The sequence below is a fragment of the Eschrichtius robustus genome, chromosome 11, assembly GCF_028021215.1.
Source record: "Eschrichtius robustus isolate mEscRob2 chromosome 11, mEscRob2.pri, whole genome shotgun sequence".
Lineage (NCBI taxonomy): Eukaryota > Metazoa > Chordata > Mammalia > Artiodactyla > Eschrichtiidae > Eschrichtius > Eschrichtius robustus.
The window spans coordinates 9065183-9087027 of NC_090834.1; the positions used below are offsets into that span (position 1 = coordinate 9065183).

The 21845-nt window shown below is 39.1% G+C and overlaps 1 protein-coding gene across 7 annotated transcripts in view; it reads left to right on the forward strand.

Annotated features, from left to right (window-relative positions):
- MSANTD2 (Myb/SANT DNA binding domain containing 2) overlaps nucleotides 1–21845 on the forward strand; it is a 29191-nt gene that overhangs the window by 4719 nt on the left and 2627 nt on the right. Inside the window, exons 1-3 of one of the 7 annotated variants that reach the window (XM_068555934.1) lie at nucleotides 13938–14004; nucleotides 17905–18004; nucleotides 19607–19667. In XM_068555934.1, coding sequence (XP_068412035.1) covers nucleotides 17929–18004; nucleotides 19607–19667 — 137 coding nt within the window. In that variant the 5' untranslated portion in view covers nucleotides 13938–14004; nucleotides 17905–17928. Of the gene's footprint in view, nucleotides 1–4573; nucleotides 5596–13914; nucleotides 15605–17748; nucleotides 18005–19606; nucleotides 19668–21845 lie in introns of those variants that run through there. The other 6 variants (XM_068555932.1, XM_068555933.1, XM_068555937.1 and 3 more) reach the window with 6 other exon arrangements.

Consider the following 21845-nt stretch of genomic DNA (forward strand, 5'->3'; position numbering starts at 1 on the left):
ATTTTAAGACTCTGTGGATCTCTGAGGACTCTTCTCTGGTGTTTGCAGACAAGACTTTCCTTCTGCATTATCGTTGAAAGATTTTCCAGAAATACGGTATACCACTCAAAGAGTTCGTAAGATTTAGTGAGATTTGTCTCCTTCCATTTCTGTTGTTCTAAAGCCATTGCCACCTGAAAGCTTGTGTGTTCCAGTGTTTTTGTCTGTTTGTGAATCTGACAAAGGCTTGATATGTATCCTAAAAGAATAGACCATCCTAGACTCCTAGCCATACATTTATATTCAGGCTTTCAGTTTTGGAGGTAAGGGATCTAGTAAGCACATGTTAAAACTGTGCATGAACAGGCAGGCATCTGAGTTTATTTCCTGGCATTTTGGGAAGTCTACTGAAGAGTGGAGTGAAATATTCTGGATCCTTCATTAAGAGGATATATAAAAAAAATTTTTTTTTAAAAAGAGGATATATAAAAGGAAAAAAAATTAGAAAACCCATAGTACAAAACAGTGTAGTTCAATAAAACTTTCTGTAATGATGGAAATGTTCTGTATCTGCTGCAGTTCGGTGTGATAGCCACCAGCCACATGTGGCTGTTGAGCTTTTGGAATGTGGCTAGTGTGCTTGAGGAACTGAATTTTTAATTATATTTCATTTTAATTAATTAAATTTTAAATTATAAATAACTACATGTGGCTGCTAGTGGCCACCATATTGAACAATGGAGATAAAAAGTTATTATTCAGAATATTAAAGAAGTCTTTATTTTATGAAAGCGTTCTCTTGGCTACACACTCAAACCTCCAAAAGGAGCTCCAAGTTTCTTCTTCTTGCCCTCCCTGTCTCTTTACCCCTGAGTAGGAGGAACCTCGATAGAAGTCAAGAGATATGGTCCACCATCATAGGAAGAGGAACTTTTCCTGTAAGGAATAAAGTATTATAAGCTCAGTTGGCTGGGGCAAACCATGTCATATTCTTGGTTCTCTAGGGCAGGGCTGTCCAATAGAACCTTCTGTGGTGATTTGAGTGTTCCGTATCTACACTCTCCAGCAGCCACTGTGCAGTAGCCACTGGCCACAGGTGGTGATTGAACACTTGAAATGTGCCTGTGAAACCAAATTTTTAATCTCAATTTTAATTAATTTAAATTTAAATAGCCATATGTGGCTAGCTAGTGGCAATTATATTGGCCAGAACAGCTTTGGAATAATGGTGTTCAAACTTTTTTGCTTATGTACTCCCCAAAGAGTTTTGAAATCCGTGCACTCTCTTGAACATTTTAAAGCTGACATTAAAATTTTTTCATCATATGTTTGAAAGTTTATGGGAAATTAACAGGATATAGGACATATTAAATCTAGTATAAGATGAATAAAATGAGAATTGGCTGTAAAATTTATTGAATAATGTACTCTGAATCTGAAAGATTCACCCCAATTCTTATCTATAGGTTTTATCAAATGTACCTTGAAAATGCTGATGATCAGACAGTATTCCACTTACATTTAAAATAAACAACATCACTAACCTATATTCCTTTGGCTATGCTAAATTCAGCAGCCAAGCTTCATGCCTAAAAAATACATGCAAGACTGAGAATGACAGGAGTTCCTAAGGTTTAAGGTGCCTTGATCAGTCATTAAAAAAGGCATATAGGTACCACAATTAAAGACCACTGCTTTAGAACTTTGAGCATCTTTTCGATATCCTTCTAGGCAGATGTAGAGGGCCTGGGCCCTTGAATTGCACTGCCCATAGGAAACAGGAGAGAGGGGTGGAGCTTAACTCCTGGCTGAAGTCCAAGCACCTGGGGGAGGATTTGGAAATCTTACCCATTCCCTACCATCAGACTCATCTGACAGATTCATCACAGGGTTTCTTTAAATACTAAGGTCTGAAATAAGGACTTCATTTTTTTTTATTATTCACCAGCAGATACTCGAGTGCCTCCTGTGGGAGGCCCTGGAAATACAGCAGTGTACCATTTACTGCCAAGGCGTCTGCTTTCCAGGGCAGAAGTCAGGCTGCTAAAGCGCCAGTACTGTGACCACGGCCCGGGTGTTGTGTGGACATGAGGCTCATGGTGCTGCAGGCACACACAGGAAGGGCATGTCAATTTAGGCTTTCAGGAAGTGGATCGCGAAGGTGAGGGGGGACTAAATTGGGCAGAAGGGAATAGAGATGGATCACTAGTTGGGGTAAAAGCCCAGAGGCAGCATGGCCTAGAATGGTGCAAACTGCAGATACAGTAAAATCTATTTTGTCCAAGAATCCAAAGTTGGAAGCATCCAAATAATGCAGTTCCAAAAATTTTAAGTGATCAGCTATTTAAAAAGTCATGCCTTTCAGTTGAAGAACAGTTTGCCATAGCTCAGGAAGGTATTGCTGTAGACACCATGAATGACTGTTTGGTGGTGTCATCAAGGACCTTGTCAAAGGGTGGAGCCGATAGTTTTGGGATAACCGCGGACACACCAATTCTAGAAATTTATATGTTTTGATAAATAACTTTTTTATAGTTTGAATTGCAGTTATGCAAATATCCATTATCTATCTAATTCCTTAATTTATATACTAGAAAGAAAAAGCAAAGCTATGAATCTTTTTGAACATACAACAAGAAGAAATATATTTTACCCTGTGGCCTAGTACTCACACAACATACATATATGTGCATAAATATATACATGTATATGTATAACTGAAACAAATTTCACAAAATAATAATGCTTATATGGCATTTGCTATGTGTCATCCACTGTTCTTAGTGCTTTACAAATACTAACTTATTTAACCCACATAATGACACTATACTTAACTGTGCAGTACACTCTGGTATGTTCCACCCTGTCTGAACGCAGATCTTCTAGCCCCAGCGCCTCTTGAGTAACGTGAGTCTGCAGCACGTGCCCGCACCTGGCAGGGCCTCTTTCTCCAGCCCCTCCCCACACCCTCCTCCTCCTCCCCGCCAGTGCTTTTCAGCATTGCCTCCCCTGGCACCCCGGCCCCTCTGGTACGTCATCTTTCCTCCACCCCAGCCGCACTCTCAGTGTCTCCGGAAGGTCCCTCACCTGAAACAGGTGCAAAGAAGACCTGGGAGGATGGGGGCGACCGCACCCACTGGTATTGGGCAGCGGGCTTACTCCTTGGGGACTGGCAGCGCAGGGTCACGTTGGTCCCCACGTGGGGCACGCCCCGGAGGCGGCAGGACGGAGGAGCTGGAGGAACTGGGGGAGGGGAGACAGGTTAAACACTCACATCCGGGGGCCAGCGGCTCCTCCTCCCCCGCTCCCACCCACCGACCCCCTGTCACTCTGTTTGCCCCTCCCCCAACCTTCACACTCAGTCGTTTGGGGGAGAGACCTGCCCCACCTCCCATGGGTGCCGCCTCTCACTTACCCAGCACATTGAGTTCTAAAGTCTTGCTGCTGTGACCTCGAACAGTGCCTTGACTGTCTTGCAAGTTCACGGAACAGAGGTAGGGTCCGGAGTCTTTCTCCTGGAGGCCCTGCAGCCGCAGTGACACGTTCCGGGAGGGCATGGGGTAGACCAGGGATGCTCCAGGTTTGCTTGATGTGACCCCACTGATGTGCGCCAACACCTGGTGGGCGGGCGTAACACCTTCCCATTATCACTTGTCTGCTCTGTGCCCAGGGCTCAGCTAGTCCCCCTCCCCCAAACTGGGGGTCTTCAAATGCCCCTCACCTGCACCGCCCCCTCTAACCTCTACCAGCTCTCCATTCACCCCTGTCTCTCTAGCTACCATCTCACCGCCCCGGGTCCTCTGCACCAGAACAGGTCCTGTTCCCCTGGACACTGTCTCTTCATCTCCCGCTTGGGGTGTTCAGAAAGGTGCCCACAACTCATTAAAATGGATTGCCCAACGTACTAATGGGCCAGAACCTGCAGTTAGATAAAAGAGGAATGGAAGAGAATGAGGTGAGATCAAGTTGAGAGATCACTGTGCTACTTTAGACTAAAGGTATCAAAACTCCAGAAACATCATTAATTTGGAACAGGTCATGTCCCAGATATTCTGGTGAAATATTTTATCCTGTGTAGTTCTAGATTGCTAGAGCCTAGGGTTTGAGGGAAAGGGTGAAAGGAGGTGGGAAGCAGTAAGAAATGAGACGGGAGACATAAACACGAGGTCAGATGATGGGCTAAGGAGTTTGGACTTTATCCTAAATTATCAAAGAATTTTCAGCTGGGGAGTGACGTGGTTCATCTTTGGTTCTAGAACTGGCTGTAAGGCGGGAAATGAATTGGAAAGGGTGAGAGTGGAAGCACAGAGACCATTTAGAGGCTGCTTGCAGTGAGCTAGGCAGGAGGTGAAATAAAGCAGTGGCAGTGAAAATGGAGAGGAGAGAACAGATTTCAGATATACCAAAATCAGTGGAGCTGTTTCGGAGAATCTGAAGATTCTAATTTATCGGATTTATTAGATCTTAACCTGGCACACAACTCACTCTGTGCTTCTCTACCAACTTAGCCAGAGGATTCTTAGTTGAAGACCTCAGAGGTCGTCACAGTACCTCATAGCCTAAGTTTTAAGAGTTGGTTCTTTTTTTTTTTCAGCCTTGCCAGCATGGCATGCGGGATCTTAGTTCCCCGACCAGGGATCAAACCTGTGCCCCCTGCAGTGGAAGCTCGGAGTCCTAACCACTGGACCGCCAGGGAATTCCCTAGAGTTGGTTCTAGAACCCAATGAGATCCAACTAAAACACTGTTTTAGGGCAGTCCTGTCTGTGTTACATCCAGGCTATATACAGCCTCTCTTGATTCAGATCTAAAATTTCAAATGTTAATTGTCACGCAGGCACTCTGAAGTCTGCTCATATCACTAGGATGAGGTAGAATAGCAGTCCCCCGTCCCCTACCCTTTGGATGGTTGTATCTGTGTAATGTTTACAAAATGTTAAAAAAAAAAAAATGGGAGAAAAAACTTCTTGAGTTTCAAAAACAAAGACCAGTACCATAAAAAGCTCTAGATTTTAGACAATTGTTAGGATTGCCCATTGATTATTAGGTAGTCTTTAATTTTATTTCTGTTGTGGGGATTATGCAATGTGTTCTTCTGCCTGCTGTTTACCATTGCAGTAACTCCCTTCAGTGTTCAAAATGAATGCTTAATGACTCTGTACCTCGTGTGCTGCATATGTTACAAATTATCTGGGGTTTGTAATCTATGTGGCGTCTCCCCCCTATTGTTCTGAATAATTGAAAAATGTCTTCATATTGGAATAAGGCATGTATTTAAATCTGTATAATTCTTACCTATTCGTAGTTGAGAGAGTCCTTGAGAGCCAATGAAAATACTTTTTTTTCTTGGCACCAATCAAGTGAGTGTTACCTTGTCACTTAGTGGGTGGGATGTGGTGTTATTTCTTAGTAAAATACAGACCTGTGTTTATTCTCAGACATCTTAGGAATAACAGCCATCATCTTATTTTTATATACGTGTTCTTGGCTGTATTCATAAATTACATTTTTTGAGCTACCAAATAATACTTCATTCAGTATAAAGTCATACGATAGAATGGAAGTTATTTACCTAGATATGTTTTCTAGTTGCATTTTCTCAGCCTGTGTAAGATGACTTTGTTGTAATAGCCTGAATTTTTGAAACTCACAATGTTGTTTCTCTACTATCTACCTTCAGATTACTTCATTTATCCAAAAAGTCAATTATGTTTGTACTTGATATTAATAAAACCAGAATAAAGTTCATATCTACCAAAACCTGCTTTTATCATTATTATTTAAAATTTACAAATACTTTTCTCTAAATGGATAGAGCTGGTTTATGATTTAGAAAGAAGAGTGTGATAGGTCAAAAAGTACCTTGACCTTATATTTGACCTCTCAACTGCCACATACAGTCTTGAGGAGTTTTCATTTATTCATTCATTTAGCGAAAATCTATTGAGCCACTTCTGGGTGCCAGGTACTGGGAATACTTCAATGAATAAAACTGGAAAAAAACCCACCTGTCTTCAAAGAGCTTATATTCTGGTAGAAAACAGTATATTTTAAATATGTTAATTCAAAACAACACAATTAGAAAACCACTCAAATATGATATTCCTTTATATCTGCCTCATTGACCTTAGAAAGTTTGAGCTCTCTACCTTTCATTATGCATAAGAAATAGAAATTCATTTGCCTTGGCTTTATTAAGAATGATTTACATGATTTCATATTACGCCTTCTTATTGTGATATGTTCAGTTGTCACTTTTACCCCTCCAAGCAGCAAAGTGCCATATTGTTGGTATTCATGCAGTCATTAGATAATAAGCACGTCTGTGCTGGTCCTGAAGGTACAGTTTTCAGCAGAAATAGGTAATGTTCCTTCTCTTTTGTACAAATTAGGAAACATGGTTAATAGTTGGACTTGAGAAATCAGAGTTGTGCCAATTTTAGAACAATATAAAATATTTTTAATATAAATTACGTAAACCACATTACAAAATTAAGAGAAAAAAGCAAGGGAAGAATTTTACCTTCTCCACTGTAGCATAACTACATATCTGTGAAATGTTATTTTTCAAGAAGTGGTGAATCTGATTTTAATTCCAGTAAAATTTCCATGCACCAAAAATGAGAGGTCTACATGCTTTTTGTTTTATTGAACTCCAAGAAAATATATAGGTCATTCATACTTCTTATTTGATTCATGCCTGCCACCTGCTTCTTGCAAACAGGTTGCCCAGTGAGTGAGGCCAAATCCTCACTCTGGATGGGTAGTTAGGATTCCTTTTTTCTCCCTTGTTTATATATCAGTGTGTTAGTCACCATATTCTTGCTAAGACTATAAACCTTTGAAAATGGTTAAATGATTGGCTTTTAACTATAAAAGAATAAATATGAGTGAAAAGTTGAAGCTGTGATGACAAAGCCAGGTGTTTATGAAACTTGAATAATGTGTGGCAAAAACATGTTTGTATAACAGTGTTACTTAACATGTAACAAACCTAAGTATAAACTTTTACTTATAGATTTCACATGTTATTAAGCAAAGACAACTTTATAAAATATTTTAAGTACTAATAAAACTAAAAAAAAAGAAAAATCAAGTGAGCATTCTTTTAATATTGGATGGTATAGTTTAGCTGAAACTTACTTGCTTTTCCAAACAAGGTTCTGATACTGACTGCTACAGTAAGGTTCTTTGGAGTTTGTTATTCTTACCATGTGCTTAGTGATAAAACTTCGCTGCTACTTTTTCTCTACTTGAACTGACCTTTACATAAGGCACCTTGGTCTCCAAATGGTGTGACTATCATTTTTGTAATAATAACAAATAGTTAACATCTACTGAGTACAAGCTATTAAGCAAACACTGTTTTAAATGCTGTGCTTGAATTTGTTCATTTAACACAACAAATCTATGATGGAGGTACTGTTATTAGCTCCACTTTACAGATGGAGAAATTGAGGCAGAGAGAGATTAATTTGTCTAATGTCACAAAGCTAGCAGGTGGTGAAGCCAGACTAAGGAGTCTGACTCCATGCTCTTAACCACTTGATTATACTGTTACCTTGTGAATTGTCAGCCCACCTTTATTAAACTTTGACAGTTGAACTAATATTTTGGCAACAATGAAATCATAAAGTCATAAATGCCAAAAATACCAAAATCACATAGCAACACCCAATGGACATCATTGTGCTCATACATGTTTCTTGTCATAGAAATGAAAACACAAATTTAAAAAATTCTTGCAGATAATTCATGCTGTCCTAAGATTGTAAACACAGTGAGAGACATTGATTTGGAAGTCCCAAGGAAGAATTTAAAACAAGTGTTGAAACATAAGACTTTTATTGTAGAGGGCTCATTCAGTCATTCATTCAAGCCTTTATATACGTGATGGTATTTATTGGACTACCAACTCCTCTTAAAGGAAGTAAGTTTGACATTATAGGAGAAACATTTACAAAGTAGAATTACTTTTTGACAGTAAAAGTGGGTAAGGATGTGGCTTACCAAAGGAGGCCACGGAGTGTCCATTATTTTATGCCTGCCATTGTTCACCTGATGTGTAAATGATTTGGATACTCTTCTTAGAGATGATGAGACAGACTGTCTTGTATAATACAGATATACAAAGAAGGGAATATGCATATGAAGAAAGCTAAAAATAGAATCAGAACATGAGAAATCAGAGTACAGGGAGTATAGCAGTAACCCAGGTAAATATGGTTACTTCAGCTAAATAGTAAAATGGGCTATGAACTTCCCGGCAACCATGGCAAAAAGGTAAATACAGTGACTTTCTGTACTTTTCAGTGTCTGCAGGAGAGACGCATACCAGGTCCTAGTTTTGAAAGCTAAGATGAATTTGCATTAAGGACACTCTGATAGTGACCTCGCATAAGCTCTTACCTTTCTTTTAGTTCTCTTTTCTGTTAAATAGCGATGCATCACATATCTTCTGTGATATGTAATACACTGCCCGGACCCCTCCTCCAGGAATGAGACACTGGTGCGTCTCCACCAGCTGCCTGGAGCGCTGACTGGTGATGGCTTCTGGTTGGATTCCTCCCAGGAATTTCCCGTTGCCCAAGGTTAGGCTCCCTCTCCAGTGGCGTCCTGGACCCAGTGATTGGTCAGTGCTGAAATACAAAGGTACAGCCTCCTTGCCTCAATTCAGGGCAACTCTGAAGGGTCATCCAGCTTCCATACTTCACTTTAGGATTAACCGAGGCCTCTGCTGCAACTGTGAGTTCCTTCAGCTCCTCTCTCTGCCCCGTCCTGCTCCTCGTTTGCTCACAAGTGCTGTTCTGAAGAGCCCTCCGCTGTAAACCTCCTGTACGGTCTCCTCAGCCTCTGTTTCCTGGGACCCCTCTCTTTTAGCATTACTGTAAAAATTAGAAATAATAAATGTAAACTGCTTACCCCAAATCTCAGCACATGGTAGGCACTGAGAAAATGGTAGTTATGGTTGACTTTCATTGCATGGGACATTGAGCCACCTGTGGAAATGTTTTGATTTTTGTAGAAGGTACAGACATTTTTTCATATGGTGATTGCTTTTAGCAATCCTCATAAAGGTAAGGGTAAAATGTAAAAATGCTACCAAATGAGCTATAAAAAGTGTTATGATTACCTGAATTTCTTTCTAACAACTTCCTAAATAAGTTCAGGTTGCCCAAGGACAGGTGCATAAACTTAAAACAGGCTAATTTTCAGATTTTTCATAGAAAGTTTATATGTCAGGATATGAAGATGTATTCTTTTCATGCATTTATGACCTATAGTTTATACCATGTAAATGCGAAAAAAAATTTTTAAAAACCCTTTTGAAGTAATTTAATATTTACCAGGTTTTAACAGTTGACTGAATCTTGACTTAATGCTTGTACCCAGATATCTTGATGGAGGATTTCTAATAACCTTACTTTTTAGATGATTTTGTCTTAGATGTCCAAATTACTTTTTTTCACAACCAAATACATAAAACTTACTAATGGGAAAAAAGTCTGTATTGTAAGTTATCTTTGCATCATAGATGATAGTTTTTAGTAACAAAATAGCTACAAAACAGAGAATCACATGGTCACCATATGAAAGGAATCAAGTGACCTGTTTCAGGGGTTAGCCTGCTCTGCATAAACATTGGTCTCATGAGTATAAGAAAAGTACCTTTGTGTTTGGGAAGCCATACAATGTTGTAATGATAAAGGTCTGTGAGGATTTTTGGAATGTGTGTGCATGTGTGCACGTGTGGTGCCTAACCTTTAGACACCGCTGATTACAGAACAGTCAGTGCGTGATGCAGGGTGTTTGTATGGCAGGACTTTAAAGATGAATGGCTCTCACTGCTATCCGAGATATATTTTAGGTAATTCTCTTGAGTGTGTTTTCTAGTTCTCACATACTAATAAAAGTTACCATTTTAATATCATCCAAATACTACTTCTAGGTGGTGCCGTGGGATGGGAAGTACTGAGAAAAGATTCAACAGAGATGCTAATGTAGCAACGTCAGAGGTAATACAGGAGGTCAGATGAAAATAACCTCTAATCCAAGTCAGTGCTTTACCAAACAACTGATTTCTTTTCCCTTTTAGGTGGGAAGTTCTAGATACATAGTGTTATCTGACTATGTTTGATGACTAACTACCTGCTGCTTATGTCTGAAATAGTTAAGTAGTTCAGTAAACCCTAATTTTTTTACCTGTCTTGTTCTAAATGGAGAAGCCCTTGAAGATGTCTAGAAGGATTCTTGTGTCCCAAAGAAGCCCTTAAACATGACCATACATACTAGGTATAGCTTATCTAGTATTGCTGCCAATGTGAGATTTTGTATGACTATCTGTATGATTTATATACAGAGTAGAGTTAAAAGCTTTATGGCCATATGAGTATAGTTCCTTGAGCCAACGAAAGGTATTTGGTTCTGACAATTAGTATTGTCCTCCTTGAGGGCTTTTTTCTTCATAATCTGAATGGATTAAGACCCTCAGCTCCTAGCATGGAGGAAGCTAGAAAGCTTAGGAGTTGATACTCACTGAGAACAAAACTTCCTGAATGATTTGTTCTGTGCAAGTATTTCTCCCTCATGAAGACATACTGACCAGTTAATAGACATAAAAGTGAGTCGTTGATAGGCAGATTCGGGATGAAGTGCAGCTGATAGAATTCAATCCTGGTCAGTTCCCCACAAAGACTAAGGCTCCAGAGAGGCAGGAGCTCTTGGTTTCTGGTGGTCATTCTTCTGTCTGACCCTGTTAAAATCCAGGAAGCAATTGAATCTTTTTTCCTTTTCTACCTTTGACAGAACTACTGTCAAAGAATATTATATTCTTGAATATTTTATTTATTTAATTTGTAAGGCATAAGAAATACAATTTGGACAGGGTTACAGAGCTCCGTTTGGCAGGTAATCCCACCCCGCCCCCCCAAAGAAAGTGTAACATGGTAGATATTTAAAAATAGCCTTGCCCTCTGCTGTTAGTCTTCCTTTGTTACAAAGAAATTAATTTGCTTTGCTAATTATAGCTGTATCTGTTTTATACCCTTTAGGGCTCCTGCTTTTTTCAAAAGGTTTTAGGAGTCCTACCTACCTTGGATTTATTGATTTTTATAAATATAATCCATCGTTGTGGTTAACCAATGAGTTTCCTGATTTTCTTTGCTAAAAAAATTTTGATCTTCTTGGTAGTGATTTACTACTTTAAAATTACCTCAATTCATTTAATAAATATATATTGAACAATCCTTATGTGATAGGCACTCTTCTGGGCTCTGGGAAGCAGCGAACTAGGCAGACATAACCCCTACCTCATGGAATTTACAATCTAGTGGAATAGCTTTCTTAGGATACAATAACATTTTGTGAGTGGCATTTGGTAATTTTTATATGCCAGATCCCTTTTGAAGGAATGCTTAACTTGTCTTGGGACCTTGGCTCCTCATTTGTTAATTAGACCTAGATGATCTCTAAAGTTCTTTTCCATTCAAAACTTCTGTAATGTTTCGGAGGTTGGAACCTGGTTTGGTATCAGAGCATTGGGCAGCTCCACCCACTCTCTGTGAATCAGTATATTACAGAAAGTTTTGCAAAAGAGGCACTTGGCAAGGATGGTGACACAGATAGGTAATGAATAGTATTAAGTGCTGCAGGAAAGTCAAATGAGTTAAGGACAAAGTTTGAGGACCATTGTTCTTAGTAATTAAGAAGGCATTGCTGACCATGACAGTTTCAGTGGAATAATGGATCAGATTTTGATCCCATTGAGTTAAGGATTGAATTAGTGTAGACATTGCCTATTCCTTTGAGTCCCTTTAGTCTTCAGGCAGTGTTAAAATGGGGAAATGTTAAGGCTTAGCCATTATCCACTAAGGAAGGTAGTCAAGACTTACTTTCCTATACTTGTTTCTAGGTGTGTGCATTTCCCTAAGTTGTTACCTTAGGTAATTTATCTAGCATCTCTATTGATAAGTTAATCAGATAGCGGATGATCAAGTACTATGTGATACAACTGGAACAGGTGATCAACATGTTATGAATCATTTATTATTGTTTAATTGCCACTTCAGAAAAAGATTTCTTCCCCAGCAGGTAGAAAAAAAGCGCTATATTTTTGTGAAGAGTAAGTTGATATCCTTGTATGCTTTTACTGATAGAAATTGTTTCTTTCAAGAAATGGGAATTTTGCTAATTTACCTCTTAAAGGAAATATTAATGCTGCTTTATCTAAATGAGCAGGATACTGAGGAAACTGGAGAAGTTATTCTTGAACTGGCCCCAGTCTCCAGACTCTCTTGTAAAACCTATGACACAGACTAAGTCTACCTCATTTTAGGGTTTCTGACTAATATCTATTATATTTTTTTATGGAAGAAACAACCACGTGGCATAGAGCAGAGTTTCTTAACCGAAGGTTCTTTTATGAGCTCTTCAGAGAGTCCATGTTCCCCTTGACATTGTGTGGGACAGTTTTGTATGTGTATTCTTCTGGGGAGGGAATCCAGGACTCAAAAAAGTTAAGAACCTCTTCTCTGGAGTGGAAAAGGAAAAGGAAATCTTACGAATAAAAAGATTTCTCACTTGCCAAAACTTCTGTAGCACTAAGAACCGGGGAGTGTGAAACAAGTGCTGTGTTTTTGGTTTTGGTTTTCTTCTGTTGGGGTTTTTGATTGGTTGGTTTTAAAGGATTAGGTGATTGGCAGGTTAGTTTGCCAAATTTTAATGTACAGAAAACCTAAGAAAGTAGGTAGTAAAGCTTCTACTGGCCCCAGATGGATTTTACCTTAAGATGATTTTACCTCATCATTAGTTACAGCTCTGTGCCAAAAATATATATAGTAATTTATACTATGTCCTTAATATCCCTCTTACTGTGCAGAAATGTTTTTACAGTTGTCTGCCATTTCAGGGTTTTTTTTTTTTTGCCCTGCCTTTGTGCTCACAGAAAATGAAACTAATTTAAGAAATTTTGAGTCTTTCTTAGAGATACTGAAATAAACTCAGTATTGTTCTGTTGCCTCAGTTAACTAAGAGCAACTAATTGCAACACAGTAAAGCAGTAGCTTTAGTTTAAAGGAAGAGGATAGATCTATTTCACAAAGGCTTCTTTTGCTTTGCAGTACACATTGCTTAGGCTGAGGTACTGTTCTTAACACTTTTATAAATAGTCACTGGAGATGTGCTCCCAGTATAATTTCCCCTATCTCTTGCGGAATATAATATGTGATTTTTAAGACTTTGTTTGCAAATAAGTGTATTCTTTATTTAATCATTTGGGTTAAAGAATTTTAAATTTATCATATTTAGTTGGCAGAGGGTTAAGATAAACTATAATATGTAAGCCATTTCTAGTATGGCCAGTTTGACAACTACATTTGAAAATCTGTTTCACTGCTTGTTTTTTCTTATAACACTGTTTCCTGCTGTTGTAACTGAGCTGTCCTCCCTGCAGTATGACTATTTTCATCTGACATCTTAGACTGATCATGCCGGTGTTTTCTAAACAACACGTTTATATGGCAATTATGCCTTATTTCTGTTCTCCCCTGTTATATACCCTGTTCCATTGATAGACAGTTCTGTTAGAACAGTGGTTTTGTCAGGGTGATGATTTTATGATTGTATGAAATGGGGCAAATTTTGAGAAAATGATTGAGCCAGTAGCAGAATTGGTTGGCATATGCTCGTATGATTTATTTAGCTTGCTTCCTACTTTGCCATACCAGGGAAGAATTCTATTCTTCCCACTTCTTGAAAGTCGAAGGAGGGATTGGAGGACACTGAAACAAAAGAAACCTTATTTTTACCCCCAAAGTAGCTTATATAATGTCAGGAAGGGCTTTGATGAAACCACTGGCCCTACTTAAAGATCTTATTTTCCAAGCCTTTCATTATTTTATTTGCCCTTTTCTGAACTCTACAATTTCCCTCTCTTGTAGCTGGTTCGATGCCCAGAACTGAATGCTGTGCTCCAGCTGTGGCCTCACCGGTGCTGAATAGAGAGGAAGAGCCACCTTCATAGCTTACATGTGATTCCTCTGCTTATACAACCCAATACTGGATTTACTTACTTTGGCAAGATAGCTGCATTGTGCACTGTATTTAATGTTACGTGTACTGTAACCCTGGGTCTTTCTCTGCATTGCTGCCGTTAAACCCCCAATCCTGCCAATCTAAAACTCCTGCCTTTGTTTACCTGCCCCATCCCCTACCTCCAGACTCCCCTTACATTCATCCACAATGAATGTCATCTTTATTCTCTCATTTTCTTTCACTGTAATCTTAAACTTTGGCAAAACTTTCCCTCTGTCTATAAATTGTCAGTTGTCAGCCATCTGATTTTTCTCCCTGCTTTGGTAATGGGACGTCTTTCACGTCTTTCCTGTGGTACTTTTCCTTTCCTAGTCATTGAACACTTGGCACGGTGGATTTACCAAGCATTCACTTGGCATTTCTTCCACATCAAATACCTTTGGACTTCTCCGATCTGACCACCTGGTCAGGTTGTTTCCTGTGTTTTAGTTCTTCTGTTCAGATTTTTTTGACTTCTCCTGACCTGTATCCTTATAACTTCACTCAGGATATAGTATTATCTCATAGCTCTTGTCCCAGGGAGGAGACAGTAATACTGATTTACCATGGACATTCCTAACAATAAGGAAAGTGTTCTTCTTCACTGTGACTAGAATAGTCTTTAATAATTTTAAGCAAATTCTTTCCCCTCTGAGAGCTTAATTTTTAAAAAAATGCTAGAGCTAAGTGACTATAAATTTCTAAGATGAGTGAGGTAAAGGAAGAAGGAAGAGAAACAAGGTTTTTGTGTTGAACAGGAAATGGTTCTCCAAGGAAGCTGAATTGAGGTTCTTGTTGGGTTTGGTACAGCTGTCCAAAATGGGAGGCAAGACTTCGTTTTTCCTAGATTCCAGAGCATTATCTTAATCTAAGATTTACAGTAGGTGTTAAGTTGGTTTATTTAGGACTGTTGACAGAGACACACAATCACTTAATTATATGCTTTGGTTAATCATGTAGAGTGTGGAAAGTGTAACCTTTTCTGATTTATTATGGATGATAAGAATTGGAAGGTCTCCATATGTCCTTTTTATCCGTTTCTAAAGTCCCTCTCGTTTATCTAAATCTGTGTTTCTTATAGTAGCAGTCAAGCTGATGTTTAAGTTCTTGCTTCTTTTTCTTAGTTGATATGTGCTATTTAAACAGCCTCTCCTTGGATCTGTGGTCTTTACTGAACCCAGAAGATACGTCTTTTGTATATTTATGTCCTGAGAGAGTTAAAATCAATTTGGAAATCTTTCAATACATCAGATACCTATCATATGGATTTAGGAGTTACCAAACATTTTGCATTCAGACCCCTAATAGATATTTTACATATCAGCATATTGCACTATTAAAGTGCATTTCAAAAGTACACTACAAAGTAAGAGGTGGCAAGATCTGTTAGGCTTTTCTGATGAAATATAAAATATATCATCTGACTATTCTTCCATATCTAGAACCCTTAGATATTTCTAGTTTCCTTATTCATAATTACACAAGCCAAGTGAAATTTTAAGCTCGATTGGGTGGTTTAAAAGAAAGTAAATCTTTTCTGTGGTTTCCCACCATATATAGTGTCAAAGATTGGTCGCTTTGCTTACGCCTAGGTCACGTCCTAAGTGTGGCCCCTTCCTTCAAAGGAATGTTAGTTTTATTCCCTGACTTCTGAAATAACCCTCCGTGACAGATCCAGTTGGGCTCTTTTGTGTGCTGAATGCCTTTCTCTAGGCGGCCAGTAAGTAGTGAGCAGTGGCATGGTTTCCATCTCCATTTATGGCCTTGGAAGGGTGACAGGGACATGGCTGGGACTCTCCATTTACGGTCCTTGGAGGAGCTGAGAAGAGTGGCTGGGGTGCTCTTGGAGGGCAGAAAGTAGACATTGTGAGATAAAAATAAATAGGAGATGTTTGCAATTCAAATTCCAGTCCCTGGGGGGAGGGCAGAGGGCACCGGGAAGGGGAGTGTGTAGCAAGTCAGATGAGATCTGCTGCAGGCATTTGTCTCCTTCCATTGGAAGGGTTGCTCATCACACGTTTCCCAGGTTCATTTCTGATTTGTTCCAGAAAGTTGTGTGTTATGTACTTGTGACTCTCCTTTACGAAGAGAGAGAAGGAACACTAATTAAAGTGTGGCAGAAACCTAACTTCTTTAAGGCATCATTTGAGGCACCAGAAGAAATCTCCAGAAGGGGGGAATGAGGCAGGTGCTTTACGCAGGGGATAGGCTGGCTGGTTTTAGGACGGGGTGACTCTTGTCACTCCTCTGCTTGTGTCAGAGGGAGATCATCATCCGTGTCTTATGTTTATTATTCCTTTTGCCCATCTGGATTTCTGGCCTCGAGGGACAGATCTGCAAAGTATTTGACAGAGTGTCTTCCTGTAGTTTATCAACTGCGATTTAAAGGTACTGAACTTCCGAGGAGGCCCGATAAAGATTATTCAGAGTTGTTTCTGTTTGGCGAGAATAGAGGACATATTGGCTTACGGAGAGCCATCGCACATTCAGGAGAAATTTATAGTCTGGCTAATGTGTGTAAAGTAAGCCTGAGGTGAACTGGTTTGGCACAGCTGAGTTAGAAAGTATTTGGAGCCACCAGAGAAAAAGGGTCTTGTCTGTCACGAAAATCCTCAGAGTAAAACCCAGTAAAGTAGAGAGGAGAGCTGAAGGAACAAAAGGAGGCAGCGATGGGACAGAGAACGATGTAATTAAACTAAATTTGGGACTAAGTCCTTGATTTATCTTTTGAAGTGTTGTGTAAGATAGCATAAGATGTACCATGAAACTAAGGAAAGAAATCATCAGAAATATGCGTTAGAAGACCACGAAGCAAGTTGAAGGGTTGTGCAAGATAATAAAACTGTCCAGGTTGTATCTGTGGATTTGCATAATGATATTTGCTGTGTGCCACGAAAAAGAAGTGAAATAACACCCTTTCACCTCACTTCCCCCGCAAAAGGAAATTACTGGCTTCATTTGTTGGTGCGTTTGGCTGGCAGTTTGAGTTGGTAGAATAGATTAGTATTATCACTGGCTAATTTTTAGATGTAGGTATTAGTGTGTTGTTTCTTGATAATTGATGTTTGAGACTGGGAATCTGTAGCCTTATTGATTTGATCTCTTTTAAATTTTAGCAACTTCCCCAAAGACAGAGTGAGTTAGTAAAGATTATGGACTATGTAAGGAACAAGTTTTACCAGCTGATTTGTTTAGGCAATTGTTTTTACCCTGTATTCCTTCTTAATCAAGGGTAAGGAAGGTTATATTCTTTGCTTTGGGAAATTCTTCTTTCTGTCCTCCCTCCCCTCACTTTTTCCAAATTCTGGGCACAAATAGCAGCTCTTTCTTTTCTGTGGCAGGTGTGCATCCTATTGGCTGGCTGGTATTTCTTGTTTTCCTTTTTTTTTTTCTTACTCTTTTAAAATGGGGGTGGGGGTGTACAAATACGTGTATGGGACACATGCAATAATGTTGTAATGTTTCTTGTTGTTTAATGGATAATTAATTGCAAAGTAATTGTTTGAATTATAACATGTTTGAGTAAATGCTAAATTAGTATTTTTTTTCTAATATAATCATGAATTTAAAATCTAGCATTCCTGTAACAATGTGTCTGTGTTTGTCTGTCTGTGTCTGTCTAATAGTAATTAATATCTGTGGTCCGTACCTGGAAGAGGAAGTACAGCTTTAAAGGAATAACAAAAGACTTTGTGTCTTAGACCCTTCGCAGGTGTTACAGTCGGGTGAAAGAACATGGTGTTGGGAAAAGAAAGAGCAGTTACACATTTGAACAGTTGGAACAGGTGTTTGGTCAGGGAGGATGGGATGCTCAGCCCTGCCAGCCTGTACTTATTAACAGTAGTGGCTTGTACCAGGAGCTGGAGTCAGATGGCAGCACTATGGAGGAGTATTCACAGGAGGACTGGGGAAACCACAGTCAGGATCTCCACGGCTATCCAACAGATCAGGAATTGGGTAAGAGAGCCAGTATCTATGTTACTTGTGTGTGTGTGCACGCGCACGCGCGTGCACGTGCATATACATATCTTTATATGTGCACAGGTACTTCATATCTGTAATATCTTCTTATACCATTCCCACTGACAGCACAACGCATATAGCCAGTCTATTGGGGGCAATTTGGGCATCCTTAAACTACCAGCCTAGTGCCTAGTGACTTGGGTTCCACAAAATTCCTAAAGACAGAGAAGAATTCCTAATTCTGAGCCGCACAAGGAAGCTCAGTGACAGGCTATGCAATTAAAAATATCCTGCACCTCTTAGTTCTAAGACGACTGCTAAGAGTGTTGACTCTTGGCTCGACTGGTATAGATATAACTGTCTTTTCCTTCCTTTATCCCAAATACTTTTTTTTTCCTGTTTGTGATTTGCAAAAGGTTCCTTTCCAGGCTTCAGTCTAAACAATCAATGAAGGGAAGCCTTGGTTTGAAAGGAGCTGATATTTGAACATTATCAGGGATCATACTCCTTCAAACTCCGTAAAGGATCCCATCCCAACAGTAGCTGGAATGATTTATTCCCAGTCTTCACATTAAAAATGGAAAACAAAACTCCTGGCCATCAAATCTAAACTTGTGTGGACTAATTAAGAGGGTATATGTAGTTGTTTTTCTTTTTTATTTTCAGTAAATGGTCCAATTTTAGTTTTCATAATTTGCAAGTACTAATCAAGTTTCTGCTGCAACCTTTGTACATTCATAGCAAGTTGTGTAATGAGTGCTCACTTATAAGTAAACGTTCTCACTATCCAGTGAAATACTCAGGTAGCCCCCAAGGAAGGATAAGTAGAATTGGTACTATAAATGTGCCTCCCTAGCTTAAGACAAAAGCCAGTGGGCACTATTTTACAGAACTCCTGATAGAGAAATGCTTAATTCGAAAGAAAAAGGATTAAATGTTAACATTTCTTGTGAATGCTGTGTCTAAAAAAAATCTCTCAAATATCAGAAGAGAGAGGGAGCGAAGAAAGAGGTTATGAAACTGTAAGACTAACACAATGTAAGAGAGAGAATTGATGACTAGAAGAATAAAAAGGGCAGATGCTAAGTGATCACTACCTCTTAATTTCAAAACGGTACTAAGGTCTAAATTACTTTGGCATCCTCTAACTCTGGTTTTGCTGGAGAGAGTTAAGTCACCTAAACCTTTGGGAAAAAAATAACATGCGTAGTATATACTGATCCTGATATTAGGGGAATAATTGCTCGCTAAAACCTACATAGAAAGTCTAAAAAGAACAGAATTATTTTCATTCTCGTTCCTTTAAAAATCATGTTTGCCATGAAATTAAGCTTTAAGCTCCTAGCTAGAAATCCACTGGTGACCTTGAAGAATTTTATACTTGTAGAGCTGGTTTCTGATCTTGCATATAAATGTATGCATCTCATTATGTAAGAGTTATATTTATAAATCTGGCATTGGACAGTGTTTGACACTAGAATTAAGTTCTCGCATTGGAAAGTATGGAACAAACAGTAGACATATAGCTACTTAGCTACATAATTGTATGCCACCACTTAGGAAAATATAACTTTTTTCAAAACCTCTGTTTTTCAGATGAAATACCTGTCACAAAGAGAACATTAAAAATAAAACAAGAGTCTTCTGAAGAAGCACAGTAAGTAGATGTTCCACCTTTCTACAAAGTGTATTTACCTAAGTTTAATGACAAAGGTCTTGCTGTAATGAAGCATGCTATGAGAGTTACAGCCGTGCCACTGAGAGAGCATGTCTAGTTGTTCTTCCTCATCTTTTTAGCCTAAGTTTTCCAGTGGTTAATCCAAAATGTTGAGAATGTTGTATACAACAAGAAGAAATAAATATATTATATGAAAATAAGCGTGTTTATGGTATTTTCCTGTGTGTGGATGTGGTATTTGGATGTTTAAATATGATACAAAGATAAGTCACAGGGCCCAGAGTTTGTCTGGGGTTAAGTGAAATGATAGGAGGGCCAGAGGGACACTTAAATTCCTTATAATATTCCATTTTAGGACTCAAAAAGCAAGTTCTTAGGAACTACAGGGGAGGCCCAATTGATGTAACTGGGGATGAACTCAAGCTTCACAGAACTGGTGTCACCAATCTCAGACCCCCTGAACTTTTCCCATGGTTGGAACTTCAGAAATACAACAGACAGTTCTCAGGAACTGTTTAAATAACTGGATCTAGTTCTCACTGTGCTCCACAGCTGTGGAAAGCTCATCTGAGGGCTGAGCCCGGGGAGCTTCAGGCCGAGATCAGATCAGTGGGGCAGGCACCTGACAGGCTCTGCAGAAGTGTCCTGTGTGGCTGCTTCTTCTCCAGGTTTCAGCTCACAGGGTGCGAGGGTTCTAAGAGGCGGTTCACTTCCCAGTGCAACGGTTTCCTCAGACCTGTTCCTTACGGATGATTTAGGGCTGTGACAGCGCTGCATAAAATGACTTCATTTGGGCACTGGATCTCTTCACTCTAGGTTTAGGTGGGATTAGCCTGAACTAGCTGCTGTAGCCTGCAGTCAAATACACCATCCTTCACCCGCGAAGAAGAGTCACCACTTATTTATCAAATGCCTACTGTATGTCAGGCATAGGAATACAGCAGTGAGCAAAAGAGACAAAAAGCTCTGCCCTCCATCCCACCTCCTTAGCCTAGTCCTCCTTGAGATCAGTAAAATATTTTAAAAGAGGACAGGGAGAATGGTAGCTATGAAAGATAATTTTTCTTTAAAGCATTGACCCATGCAGAAGCATGGTCCTATGTCTTAGCCTCACAAGCACCACAATCTAAATATTAGAAAAGTGATCGAGTGCCTTTGTGTACTCTTGAGAAGAGAAACAATCTCCAGAAATGCAGTGATTTCATCCTGATGGCCACTCAGATACTTGAGTAGCTTTCAAGACAAACTAAAGTGTGGAGGGTAAGTCCAGGGCAGTCTTTGGTTCAAGAAGCAACTGACAACAAAACATTAGCTCTTTGCCATCTTGAAAAGAAAATCAAGGAAAGTAAGAGAGAAGGACTATGTGGAAGATTTCCCCAGTTTGTTGCAAAAGCTCTTCCAGAAGGTATGAGAATTTAAGAAGAAAGTTTCCAGGATCTGTCTCCTTCCAAGAAGCTGTTAGCAAACCACCCTTACACCCTGTTTTCTTGCCTGTGTTTGATTGTATGTGAGTGTGGTAGTTGAGTATTTTTGTAGCTTAAACCTATGATTGATGTCGAGTGTAATTGTTCGTTGCTAAGTTGATATTTAACAAACTAAAGTCTTCCAATATCAAAGTTGTACCCTACCTGAGAAACAAATATCCTCATATATATGTACAAATCATCATGAAGTATCCGTTGGAATTACATGAATTAAGCAGCATATGAAACAAGAATTTCCCTGTACTTGTCTTCTTCTGTTAACTGTCCAGATCAAACTTGAAATAATTTCTATACTTTTGCTTCCCTTTATAAAATATATTTTAGAAAAATCTCAATTCATTATCTGGAATTTTTTTTCTCTTACAACTGAAGCTTAATAATGGAACTTTCGCATCTGAATTCTCAGATCTTAATTCTGTGCTAAACTGACAGTTCTTTTAAATTTGGGAGTAGTAATGTATTTCAGACAAATAGAAGAAAATGTCCTTTTTTCATGTTTTTGTATCAGATCAATAGTCATAATCAGTTGTATATTTTCCTATGGCCAGCGTGTATGGGCCAAACTTATTGAACTTTCAGAATTTCCAGGTTAGAAATTAATGTGTTCATTCTTTTAAGTGATACCTACTGGTTATTTTTCTGAATACAGCATCCTTCACCTGCTTTTGGTAGT